Source organism: Meriones unguiculatus, chromosome 14 (assembly GCF_030254825.1).
Source record: "Meriones unguiculatus strain TT.TT164.6M chromosome 14, Bangor_MerUng_6.1, whole genome shotgun sequence".
NCBI classification, from domain to species: domain Eukaryota; kingdom Metazoa; phylum Chordata; class Mammalia; order Rodentia; family Muridae; genus Meriones; species Meriones unguiculatus.
In genome coordinates, this window is record NC_083361.1 from 35,134,065 (window position 1) to 35,145,675 (window position 11,611).

General features: G+C 51.4%; 1 protein-coding gene across 2 annotated transcripts; it reads right to left on the reverse strand.

Moving 5' to 3' along the window:
- Nucleotides 1-3,629: 3,629 nt before the first annotated feature.
- Kmt5c (lysine methyltransferase 5C) lies at nucleotides 3,630-11,202 on the reverse strand. Of its 2 annotated transcripts, none has more exons than XM_021657324.2 (9): nucleotides 11,085-11,202; nucleotides 9,379-9,564; nucleotides 9,066-9,231; nucleotides 8,649-8,758; nucleotides 8,254-8,417; nucleotides 8,118-8,137; nucleotides 5,233-5,369; nucleotides 4,904-5,100; nucleotides 3,630-4,778 (listed from the first exon to the last, which is right to left on the reverse strand). In XM_021657324.2, the coding sequence occupies exons 2-9, from the start codon at nucleotides 9,486-9,488 to the stop codon at nucleotides 4,273-4,275; spliced, it is 1,410 nt and encodes a 469-aa protein (XP_021512999.1). In that variant the 5' UTR covers nucleotides 9,489-9,564; nucleotides 11,085-11,202; the 3' UTR covers nucleotides 3,630-4,272. The 2 variants fall into 2 exon arrangements, with proteins under 2 accessions (XP_021512999.1, XP_021513000.1); XM_021657325.2 differs by lacking the exon at nucleotides 11,085-11,202 and adding an exon at nucleotides 10,879-11,051.
- Between the last annotated feature and the right edge of the window lie 409 nt (nucleotides 11,203-11,611).

The following is an 11,611-nucleotide window of genomic DNA, read 5'->3' on the forward strand; positions in this document are numbered from 1 at the left end:
TGTTTGTTGTTTGTTTCTTGTTGTGTTTTCTGTTTTTGAGACAGGGTCTCTGGTGCTAATCCTGGAACTCACTGATGGACTAGACTAGCTGGGATCCTCCTGACTCCAACTCCCCAGCACTGGGCTCACAGCCACAGGCCACTGCACTAGGCTTATTACCTGCATGTAGGAATCCAGAGTCAGGTTGTTGTGCACACATGGCTAGTGCTTACTGGCTGAGCAGTAACACTGCTGCTTTTGAACATGAGGGAAAGAAGGATTGCTGCCTTAACTCAGACACAGTTCCCAGGTAGAAACAAGCTGAGAGCCTCTTGGGTTCTGCTCTGATCATAAAGTCAAGATTTGAGATAGCCCATGCCTTTAATCTGCACTCCAGAGGCAGAGGCATGTGAATCTGTGAATTTGAAGCTAGCTTAGTCTACATAGTGAGTTCAAGGCCAACCAAGGCTACACTGCACAGTGAAACAATGACAAAACAAAATGTTCTCCCACCTACAGGGTTCCAGGGTATCCTGTCTCAGTTGCCACACCTGCCTGCTACCGATCTTCAAATGTCCACATCTCAGCCTCCTCCCATCCTGCCTGGGCCATCTTGGTTATCATACCTCACCCATCCAGTCTCTGATCCTGAGGAACCTTCATCCTATGATCCAATATTGATCCATTATTCTCTGAGCACCTGGCTCTGACACTTTATCAGCTTTCTACCATGCTGTATCTCTACTGGTCCCATTTTCCTCCAAAAACATCCTGTCCCCCACCATAAGAGGCCTCTTTTTCCAAAGAGGCCCCAGAGACTTGTCCATCCTTCAGCAGCCCCACAGCCCAGCATATCGTCTGTTTTTTTTTTTAATTTTAAAAGATGTGTATGAATATTTGTGTATGTATATGTGCATGACTAAAATACTCAGGTGTGCATACATCTACAAACATACACACACACAGACCTCTGACTGCCTGGTACCCATGAAGGCCAGAAGGGAGCGTTGGATCTCTTGGAACTTAGAGCAGAAAATACTCTTTTAACTATTGAGCTATTTCTCCAGCACCCTGCCTCTGATTTTTTTTAATGTAGGTCTACCCCTGTGCTCATATGGGGCCATCTGTCTCTCCACAGGTGACATTTCTTCCACTGACCCCTTTAGCACACTCAGCACATCTAAATCATTCTTTGTTCTTTCCCATCTTTTCCAATCAGCAGCCAGCTATTCTGGTCCCAGAATATAATATTTGGTGTATCTTCCAAACATAAGGAGTGGCACCATCCTCCTTTTTATGGAGAATGTAGCCCAAGTTGGCCTTGAACCCACAGTGATCCACCCATGTCTGCCTCCTCTGCACTGGGATTAAAGGTGTAAACCACTACCGCACCACACTAACTTCCTTCCCCTTTTAAAAATGTGTGAGTGGGTGGGTGCTGGTGGGAGGTGGCTATAAGAGAACATCAGATGCCTTTAGAGCTGGAGTTACTGGAGACTGAGCAACCTAATGCCAGGTCCTCTGGAAGAACAGCAAGCACTTTTAACCACTGAGCCCTCTCTCTATCCTGAAGTCACCCTGTTTGTTTATCATTCTGAGATAGTCTCATATAGCCACAAGGGCCTTGAACTCTGAATCCTCCTGCCTCTCTCTACTTCCCAAGTGTTGGGATTGTAGCACTAATAATCCTTAACAGAGCCAGAGGCCTTTAGGTTGGTTGTGCTGGCACCTGCTGTTACCTACAGCTATCAGCCTCTTGACTAGACCTGAAGTAATCCTCAGACTCTATCTTAAAAGGCCTCATGTGACTACATTTAACTCCCGGGTTCAAAGATAATTTTGATGACGCATGTCACTTTCCTGAGTGACCAACCTCAGTTTCTCCAGCTGTAAGCCAAGATGGCTCAGAGTCTGGTTATCAGAAGCAGGAGTGGAGAGATGGCTGACCTCAAAGGACTGACTGGTCACACCCTTGATGACCTGTCTACCACCTGCCCCATATGGCCTGGGATGACTATATCTAGACCTTGGCCTCAGAGCTGTCTGACCACAACCTGAGAGGGAGGGGCAGGATGGAAGTACCAGTGGAGACAAGGCTTCGGGAAGGTACTGTTCAGTCACCATCCCCACTAGTGCTGCTGTTGATAGAGCAGCAGCTGACTAGAGGGCACTGTCATAGGAAGAGGCCAAATGCTGCCTGAGAACTTAATGATGTCACCCAGTTAAGTGTCAGAGCACAGATGCGTAGCCACCTTTTGCCCTGCCCAGAGATCTGGGTCTGGAGCCCATTTTCTCCCAATGTACAGCTTTCCTCTACTTCCCCTCCTTTTCAGGTCTACAATCCTTCCTGCCATTGTCACTTAACTACTTCCTGTCTGTTTCCAAACCTTTTAAAGACCAGACTGGCTTCATACCCTCCACCCTCTTTCCACAGAAGCCTGAGTGCTCAGATTACAGCTGTGCTATCACCCCGGCCTCACTCCGGGCCAACTTTGCCCTGTTCGAGCTATGTGATAAGCCAGGACACACCTTGCTTCTAGCCTGTGGACCATCCCATCACAAACTCAACAGCTCTCTAGGCTCCACCTCTATCCATTAGGGTAAATTTCCCAGGATCCCAGGGCCACACCCTGTCTCTCAGCAGCCTCCCCTGTTCACAGAATGCAAGTCCAATCACCCTATTTTCCTCTAGCTATGTAGTTCCTTCCTCAGAAATCCATTTCTTCCTAGGAATACTCTAGGCTCATGTGCTTCATGAAGTAAGAATGTCAAAATGGCTCTGCTGCTCTTCATAATTTGTTCTATGGATCAAGGCCCTACTTCATTTCCATTCACTGGCTCTTCCCACAGGGCCCCATGCTCCTGGAATCATTAGATCAACCTCTAAGGTTCTCCAAGAGGAAAAACAGGGTTGGGACAGCCCCACAGAGGCAGCACCAGTTTCCATGCTGGTCCTCTTTATTTCTTGTTCCTTTTCTGGTATGGACAGTTAAATTCAGGACTTGCTACATACAAAATAAGCCCTCTAATACTGAGATATACCCTCCAGCTTATTTTACTCCTAAAATACAACAGGAAGTTTGAAGCTAACTGGGCTACATGAGACTTCCTCTAACCCTCATCAGAGCTAGGTTTCAGGGCTCCATCTATGTTTCCTCCCCAGAACCTGTTCCTGTACAAGGCCCCTCCCACCCCCCCATGCACAGATCGATTTATTTATTTAGGTCAGTTTCACTATGTAGCCTTGGCTGGAACTCCCTGTGTAGACCAGGCTAGCCTCAAACTCACAGAGACCTGTCTGCCTCTGCCTCTTGAGTGCTGGGATTAAAGGGGTGCCACCACACCAGGCCCTGCTCTAGATGTCTGGGTACCTGGTTGAAAAGTGAAAGGAGCAAGTCACTCTGCTTCCTTGCCAACTACAACTAGTTGCCAATAACCAACTAGTTATTGGTTATCTCTTCACTTTCCCCTAGAGAATGCATTTGGCCATCTCCTATAAGCAGTATACAGCAGCTCCCAGAACCCATTGCTCTCTCCTTTCTTAAGGCTTATTAGGGTAGCTGCCAGTCTCCAAGGCAGCCAGCTCATCTTCCCAGCAAGGCTGAGATCTCACCCTCCAACTTGACATCCCCTACAAACATAAAAAGTGCTAAGGGCTTATAAGACTTTAATAAAAAGTTCAAGTTCTTCCAATCCCCCATCATACCCCATTCTGGTGTGGGGAGGAGAGGGAGCCTCCCCTTCACCCCAGTAGCACCAGGGATAGCACCGTGAGAAAGATGAGGTCACACCTGGCCTCCCTGAGACCCATGGGGCAGGGACAAGGATGTGCCCCCGGGTACCACCCACCCCATCTGACTGCCCCTACCTCTAACAACTGCAGAGCTGAGAGCCAACCCATTCCCCATTGTGGAAGCAGCTCTGGGAAGGCAATCCCCGCAAGTCAATTCCACCTTCTGAGGCCTGAGCTTCTAGAGAGTTCCCATGGAGTGGCCCCTACCCCCTTATGGCTTTGCTCCCTGGGGAGGAAGAGGCTGAGGGGAAGGGGATGGCTCCTACAGTCCTGAAGTGGAGGCAGGGATGGAGAGGGGGACATCAAATGGCCAGGGCTCCCTGCTGAAGTGGGGCTGGCTCAGGGGTCAGCACTCATAAAACAAGGATCAACTCTCTAGGGATGTCCTAAGCAACACTCCCAGGATCAGACCTGGGTCAAGGGTCAAATCCCTCTTTCCTGTCTGGAGGGGTCCAAGCAGAGACTCTGCAGTCCAATCTGAGCTCCCTGCAAGCAGCCCATCATGGCTCACCACTATTGATGTCCAGATCAATGGAACCATGACTGACCACTAGCCGGAGGCGCTTAGGTGGGCAGAAAGGAGCGAAGGCAAGGGCCTGCTTAGGGATAAGGTCGGGGGTGGGGACAGGGCCTGGGCTCCCAGCAGGGGCAGGAGCAGCTGGTAGGGCAGGGGCTAGGCGGTTAAGTTTCACACGCACCACAGAAGGTAGCCCATAGCGCCGGGCCCAGTACCAGTCCTGTTGTGGGGTCCAGCAGGTCTGGGGGAGCAGGGGTAGGGTCACCACGGCCTCTGCCTGTAGTTGGCAGTGGGGACCACAGCCTCCCCATCGGTGTAGGGAGACACTGGCAGTGTGGAAGACAGGGGTCAATGAAGCCTGACGGATCCTAGGGCGGCGCCGCTTCCGGGGACGTACTCTGGGCTGGGGCGGGGACATCCACTGGAGCCAGAGGGGCAAGTAGTCCAAGTGGGGGCTGGCAGGCAGCAGGCATGGGGGCTGGCAGGCAGCTGTGAAGGTCAGGGAAGAGAGAGAGAGAGAGAGGGGGGGGGGAGCTGGTCAACAGGACCTGTGCAGTTGCTCCTGCGGACAGTTCAGAAGAGAAGTGACAAAGGCCAGAGAACAGGGTGCTCACCACAGAATGGGTCACGGCGCAGTGGGGACTGATGGGAGCAGCCCCACAGGCTCATCAAGCTCTGCTGGCTGCTGTCCTGGCCCTGCTGCAGACGCCGCTTTGTCTCTCGGAGATCATACTTGTCCAGGGCCTGTGGCTGCAGCTTGTCTGGCTTGTCTGGCTCCCTGGGCTGCAGTCTGAAAGCCCCCTCGCCATTCCTGCAGGAACAGAAAAGGGCAAAGGAAGATGCTGGGCTGGACATGTTTTAGAGTGAATCCCGAGGGTGCATCCCAAGCCAGGGAGTGACCAAGGCAGGCTGGCACGCTCCACCCACCCTCAGCCATGCCTACCTCTCGCAGGTGTGGCATTCACAGTGTTCATTCTTCTCACCAAAGAAGCCCTCGCCATAAAAGCATGTGACTTCGTCCCCTGGCTCAATGTCTCGTAGCACCTTCACACAGGCAGTATTCCCATCTGAGGGCACAAACTGAGGCGATGGCCACTCAGCACTCTAGCCTGGAGCTGTCCAGCTCCTCAACCTGGCCAGGCACCCTGGTCCAAGGGTTCCATAATGGGTTGGGCCACAACTAAGGAACCTCACCCTGACCCCACCATTTATTAGTAGCTATCCTGATGGGAGCCTGTCCCCCACACAGCTCCTTAAAAGCCCATCTTCTGTGTTTATCCCTCCCTACAAGCCAGTGAGCTAACCTGACCTCCCAGCACCTTGTACTCCTCCTCTGACTTGTGGACAAATGTCAAGCTCCACCCCTGAGACCTACCCACTCTCACACAGTCCCTCAAGAGCCACTCACTCCTCCCTACTCTGCTTCTGTGGCTAGGTCCCATCCTCCCAGAACTTGTGTCCACTCAGCAGCCCAATTCCCATGTCCTCCAGCCCTACCTTTGAGATCACTCACTTCAAGGCTACCCTATAGACTCCTCATTCTAATCTACCTCCCACATCTGTGTCTGCCTCTGTCCTCCCTATCTGGAAGGGAACATGGTCACCATCTAGCTATCTAGCCAGCCAGCTAGCCACTCAAACCTGACACCAAAAGTGGCCACCTATATTCTTGCCTTCCCCTTGTCCCTCTACCTTGACTTGTTCCTTCATCACCTCATGGTCCATCACCTGTTAATCTCCTTGAGGACACCCATACTCTATATACTTCTTCCCTTCCTACTAAGCCTCCTGTACACCACTGCCTTAGCCACCTAGAAACCAAACCTCCATTTATGCAGCTAGAAAGAGAGTCACCTAAGTTTACTAGTCTGGTTGCCACCATCTTTGGGCATGAGATGCCTCTTTACAGTCCCAGACTTATGACGTGAAATTTCTTACTCTCTTGTGCCCCTGACTTCCTTCAACACTCAGGAACTCTGGTCCTCCAGAGCCTACTGATTCCAGATCACTATATTCACTTAGTGAGCAGGTGACCGCATGTTGCCCTTTGCTTTCTGTCTCATCCAGTATCGTCATGCAGAGCAGGCGTCCTAGTGAGGGCTGTGTGTCACTCATCCTGAGAGCCTCTGACACAGGAAACAAATCTGTGTAGTCTCAGATGCTCACTACCCAACTCCAACAACAGTCTTAGGGCACTGACAGGGAAACCTAAGGCCAGGCAATACAGCTAACTCTTTCTAGTTCTGACTCAGGAAGCTGAGCTTTGGCCTTCACTCATGCCTTGGGGGCTCCCACAGGGAGTTAGACATCTGTGTCCTGACAGGACATAAATGGGGGGCTTTCCAGGGACTCCCCTTACCTTCTAATATTATTATTATTATTACTTGGTTTCTTTTTTTTTTTTAAAGATTTATTTATTTCATGTATATGAGTGTTCAGTCTGCATTTACATCTGCCAGAAGAGGGAATCAGTTCACATTACAGATGGTTGTGAGCCACCATGTGGTTGCTGGGAATTGAACTCATGACCTTTGGAAGAGCAGACAGTGCTCTTAACTGCTGAGCCATCTCTCCAGCCCCAAAAGATTTATTTATTATATATACAATATACATAATATTTTTATTATGTATACAACGTTATGCCTGCATGTACACCTGAATGCCAGAAGAGGGCACTAGATTTCATTATAGATGGTTATGAGCCACCATGGAGTTGCTGGGTATTGAACTTGTGACCTCCGGAAGAGCAAGCAGTGCTCTTAACCTCTGAGCCATCTCTCCAGCCCCCACTTGGTTTCTTTTATATAACTTACTTTTATTTTATGGTCATAGGTGTTTTGTTTGTGTGAGGGTGTCAGAAGCCCTGGAACTAGAGCTACAGACAAGTGTGAGGGGCCATGTGGGTGCTGGGAATTGAACCCAGGTCCTCTTAAGCACTAGGGCATCTCTTGATCCCTTCTTTTTTAGTTTTTTTGGAGACAGGATCTTGTTACTATATAATCCTGGGTGACCTGGAGTTCACTATGTAGACCAAACTGGCCTCTCTAACTTGCAGCAATCCTCCTGCCTTTGTCTCCAAAATACTGATTTCACACGTACAAGCAGTGCTTAACTAAAACTGTTTCTGCTTCTGTTGGTCCTATGGATTGATCTCAGACCCCTCCTGTGTTAGGCAAGAGCTACATCCCCATCTTTGTCTGTTCTGCTCTGTGTAGAGTAAGGATCTTGCACACACTAAGCAAGCCCTGTACCCTGAGCTATATCCCTAGCCCTTTTGAAATAGTTTCACTCAAGTTCCCCAGATTAGCCTAGACCTTTGAACATTTCCACCTCAGTCCCCCAAGACGCTCAGATGACAGGACAATATCAACATACCCCACTAGACCTCCCAAACCCTTTGCAATATGTTCAGGCCAGTTACCTCCTCACTCTTTTACTCTGCCCTTCTACCCATTTTTTGGTTTTGTTTTTTTTTTTAGCAGAGGTCTTTGCCCTCCTGGATTTTCTTGGCTTCTCCCCTGCTCCTGCCATCAAAGCTGTCTAGGTGAGCTCAGCCATCTGCTAATCTGTCTCCCCATCACACCTTAGGTTCCATTTTAGTCAGGCTCTGGCACAAGTGTGCAAACACACTGATGCCCCTCTTCCAGCTCTGATGTCCTTGAGGACACATGCCTTCCTTTCTATGCTGCCAACTCTAGGTGCTGCTACCAACTACAAGGGACTGTCAAGGATAGGAAACCACTTTCTCAGGTGGGATGGTTCAAAAACATCCCTCGATGCACTTCATCTCCCACATGCCCCACCCCTTTCACACACTGCAGATCTTACCTTGCAATTGGGTTTGCAGTCTGCCACCATTGGGTGAGCAAGAGAGAAAAGGGAGAAGAGTGAGCAAGTGAAGGCAACCCTTTCCCCTTATCTCATGCATCGTCCCCCAGCATCCTCTCCCTAGCCTTGCCCTCACCATGGTTGATGAAAGCAGCCGGACCAAGCCACAACTGGGCACTCCTTTTGCGTGTGGAATACATGATGCTGAAGTCATTCTCCCCAGCCCTAAGCAGATACTCGTCTTCTTCACGCAGGTCTGCAATGCAGCCCACCAGCATCTCCAGCTTCTCATTCTTCTTCCTGCCAAGAGGCTAGGCTATAGGGCTGTGAGCAATACCTCCCACCTTGCTGAGGGTGAGGGCCTCTTGTGCAGAAATACCCAGGGAGCAGGAGCTCCAAGGGACAGGGCCAACAATTGCATCCTCCATTCTCTCACATTCACCAGGTCCTCCTGTCTTTGCTAGCCCCACGTCTGCTGGATCCTACCTCATCCACAGGGATTTGGATCTCTGCTCCTAGCCGCCCCCTTACCAAGCACGTGTAGACACAATCTTGGCCCCATTGGTCTCCATGGAGTAGCGTGTACAGGGTAGAATGGTGAAGCCACTCTCAGGCAGGAAGGCTCGGAGGTAGCAAAAAATCTGAGAGAAGAGTAGGGGAGGGCAGGAAGGTGAGCAGGGCCAAGCATGGGGTCTCTTTCTTCTGGACCAGGTCTACTTGACTGTGTGGCCTGGGTCCTTTCTGGGTCTAGGCATCCTCATCTGTCAAAGGAAGAGGAAGCTACACTCATCTCAGAGCTCACCCACCCCCAATTCTAAGGAAGCTGAGCCTTGCAGAGGAAAAGCAGTCTTGGACCTGAGGGCTGTTCTCCTGAGAATGCTAGAATCTTCAGCTAAATGGAGAGAGTACGGTGCAGGGCAGGGCAGGGCAGGGCAGAGGCTCCCTCACGTGGGTCTTGAGGGCAGCTTCCTGCCGAGGGGCCCGGGTCTGGAAGTAGTGGGCCATCCAGCCTCCCAGTGTCAGGGCCCGGTATGCAGCCTCCAGGTCCCGTTGCCTCAGGAAAGCTTCCAGTGCTGAGCGAAGGTAGTGTTGTCGTCGAAGGGTGGGCGCAGGGCTAGGAAAAAGGGCATGCCTGGGTTCCAGAGACTTCCAGGGCCCCGACCCTCACCTGAAGCTTCAGGGAGGCCAGGCTGAGGGTTGTAAAAATATAAAAGAAAGGGTCCAGGACCCATCCCTCTATCACCCTCAGGAGCCCCCTCACCTGACATTCATCTTATGGGTTCGGAAGCCGAGGTAGGGGTCAAGAACAAGGCTGGTAGCCAGGTCATCATTCTCGCACAGTTCTCGGGCTGTCACTCTGTCAGGGCCCATGCTGCTCTGAAGACCATGCTGCTTCTGGTACAGAACAGGGCATAGGGATGTGCCACTCAGAAGCCGAGTAGGATGTCTGTAGGAGAGCATGAAAGAAAAGCAATACTAACTTCACAGGGCTCTATAGAAGAATGACACCCAACAGGTACTTTCAATAGTGAGGAAACCCCAAACAGTCTCTGGTGCATTAAGCATAGCCCCCCCCCCAGTCACATACACAACCTCCATATACATTTTCATGGATGTTGACACACAGAGATCACCTTGCCAAGTGCACATTTAGGAGACAAGTCCCTGTGCACCCATTGGAAAGGCAGAATAATTGGCAATCTGTGAGAATTCCAAAGGCTTAGCATTGCAGGGGAGAGCTAGGACCATCAAGGGACCAGAGGGGAATGAATTCAATGTTTCTGAGCTTCTAGCCTGCCTCTGCTAACCCTTGCTAGGCTGGGTCTGTCTTCACCACCTCCATCCAAGGTCACCTTCCTGAGAAGTGGTCAAAAGGTTGTGGGTGGAACCCAGGCAGCCATGAGGTAAAGTAGGATCTATGACCTATTCCCCCACCAGAGGATTCCAGCAAAGGGGAGGCCCTCAAGAGAACAAAAATCAGGGACAGAATGAAAAAAAAAAAAAAAAAAAAAAAAAAAAAACAAATCAAAACAAAAGGGAAGGAGGTGAAGTGGGGGGAGCCAGATCAAATAAAATGGAGGCACAGGTTACCCTGTACCCTCACCATGGGGTGTCTGGCAGATCTAGGTTTGGGAGAGAGCTATGTAGGAACAAGGAAGGAGGGAGGGTGGCCAGACACGTGAGGAGAAGCTACAAGAACTGGGAGAAAGAGCTGAAAAACGAAACAAAACAATAAAAGTCTGCCTTAAATGAAGAGGGTGCTAAGAAAAAGCCTGGAAGGTGAGGAGGAGCCTATGGGAAAAGACAAATAAAGCCAGGTACTAAGAGTATGGCTAAAAGGGACAGAAAGGCTACAAACAAGGAGGGAAGTCAGGAAGGACTTAGTAGGGAGTTGGGGGACGAGGGGAAGGAGGCAAAGGGTGGACAGATAGGTGGATAGGCCTGGGGTCCAAGGAAGGGCCTAGCGGACCTAAGTAGGGTTTGGGGGAAGTCCTGGGGGATTTGAAGTGATGAGAATCTCAAAGACCCTAGGGGTTCCAGAAGAGAACTGAGGAAGGTAAGCAAGTAAGAAAAGCCTGGGAAGGTTGTAGAAGGGGGCTGGGGAAGCAGTGAGAGTCAGAGAAGGGACTCTCGGAGGCCAGGACAGTGAGACAGGGATCAGGAAGTGCCCTGAGCATGACTGGGGAGGTTACGGTGCGGAAAAGGTGTGGGGACATGCCCTGGCGGGGCAGGGAGCGGGCCCTAAGGTGCAAGCAAAGACCTGAGAGTAAGAGAAGTCTGCTTGGGCTCCGAGGGTGTGGGCAGGCTAAGAGTGCGGAGCGCCAGACCCGCGGGGCTGCTGACTTGGGCGGCAAGGCTCGAAGAAGGGCCCGGGGACAGCCCGGTCAGGGGGTGACTGGGAGGCCGGGCGGCACGGGGCGGGGGCCAAGAGGGGGCTCAGAGGTCGGGCCCCGCGCCGCCCCTCACCCGCTTCTCCGCCTCCTCCTCCTTCTCCTCAGGCGCCCGCGTTGCAGCCGCCACCTCCTCCCACCGCCTCCTCCGGCTCCCGTCAGACTCAGCCGCCGCGCCTCCCCTCAGCCGGCTTGACGGACGACTCAGCCTCCTATTGGCCCAGCTCGCCGTCACTCCTCTGTTGCTATGAAACCTGTGCTGCTCTTATTGGCTGACTAGCATTACTCTCTTTTTTCCGCTTCTCGTGGCCTCATCTTGTGCCCTGACAAAACCCCGCCACGCCCACGCCGTCAATAAATCTAACAAACTACAGCTAATGGCTCACGTCGCTGTCATTCAGCTGTTGCCATCACGATGTATCCAGCCCCTCCCCCTGCCCTGCCCCAAATCAATGCTTTCATTGGCTCAAAGCGCCGTCACTCAGGGCGAAACTCTGTCTGGGTCAGGTTATTCAGGTCCAAATGAAAAGGGGGCGGGCTCTGCCAGATCCAAACTTTGTATATTATTGGTTGAGTTTGTGCAAGCCCAGCTTCCATTGGCTA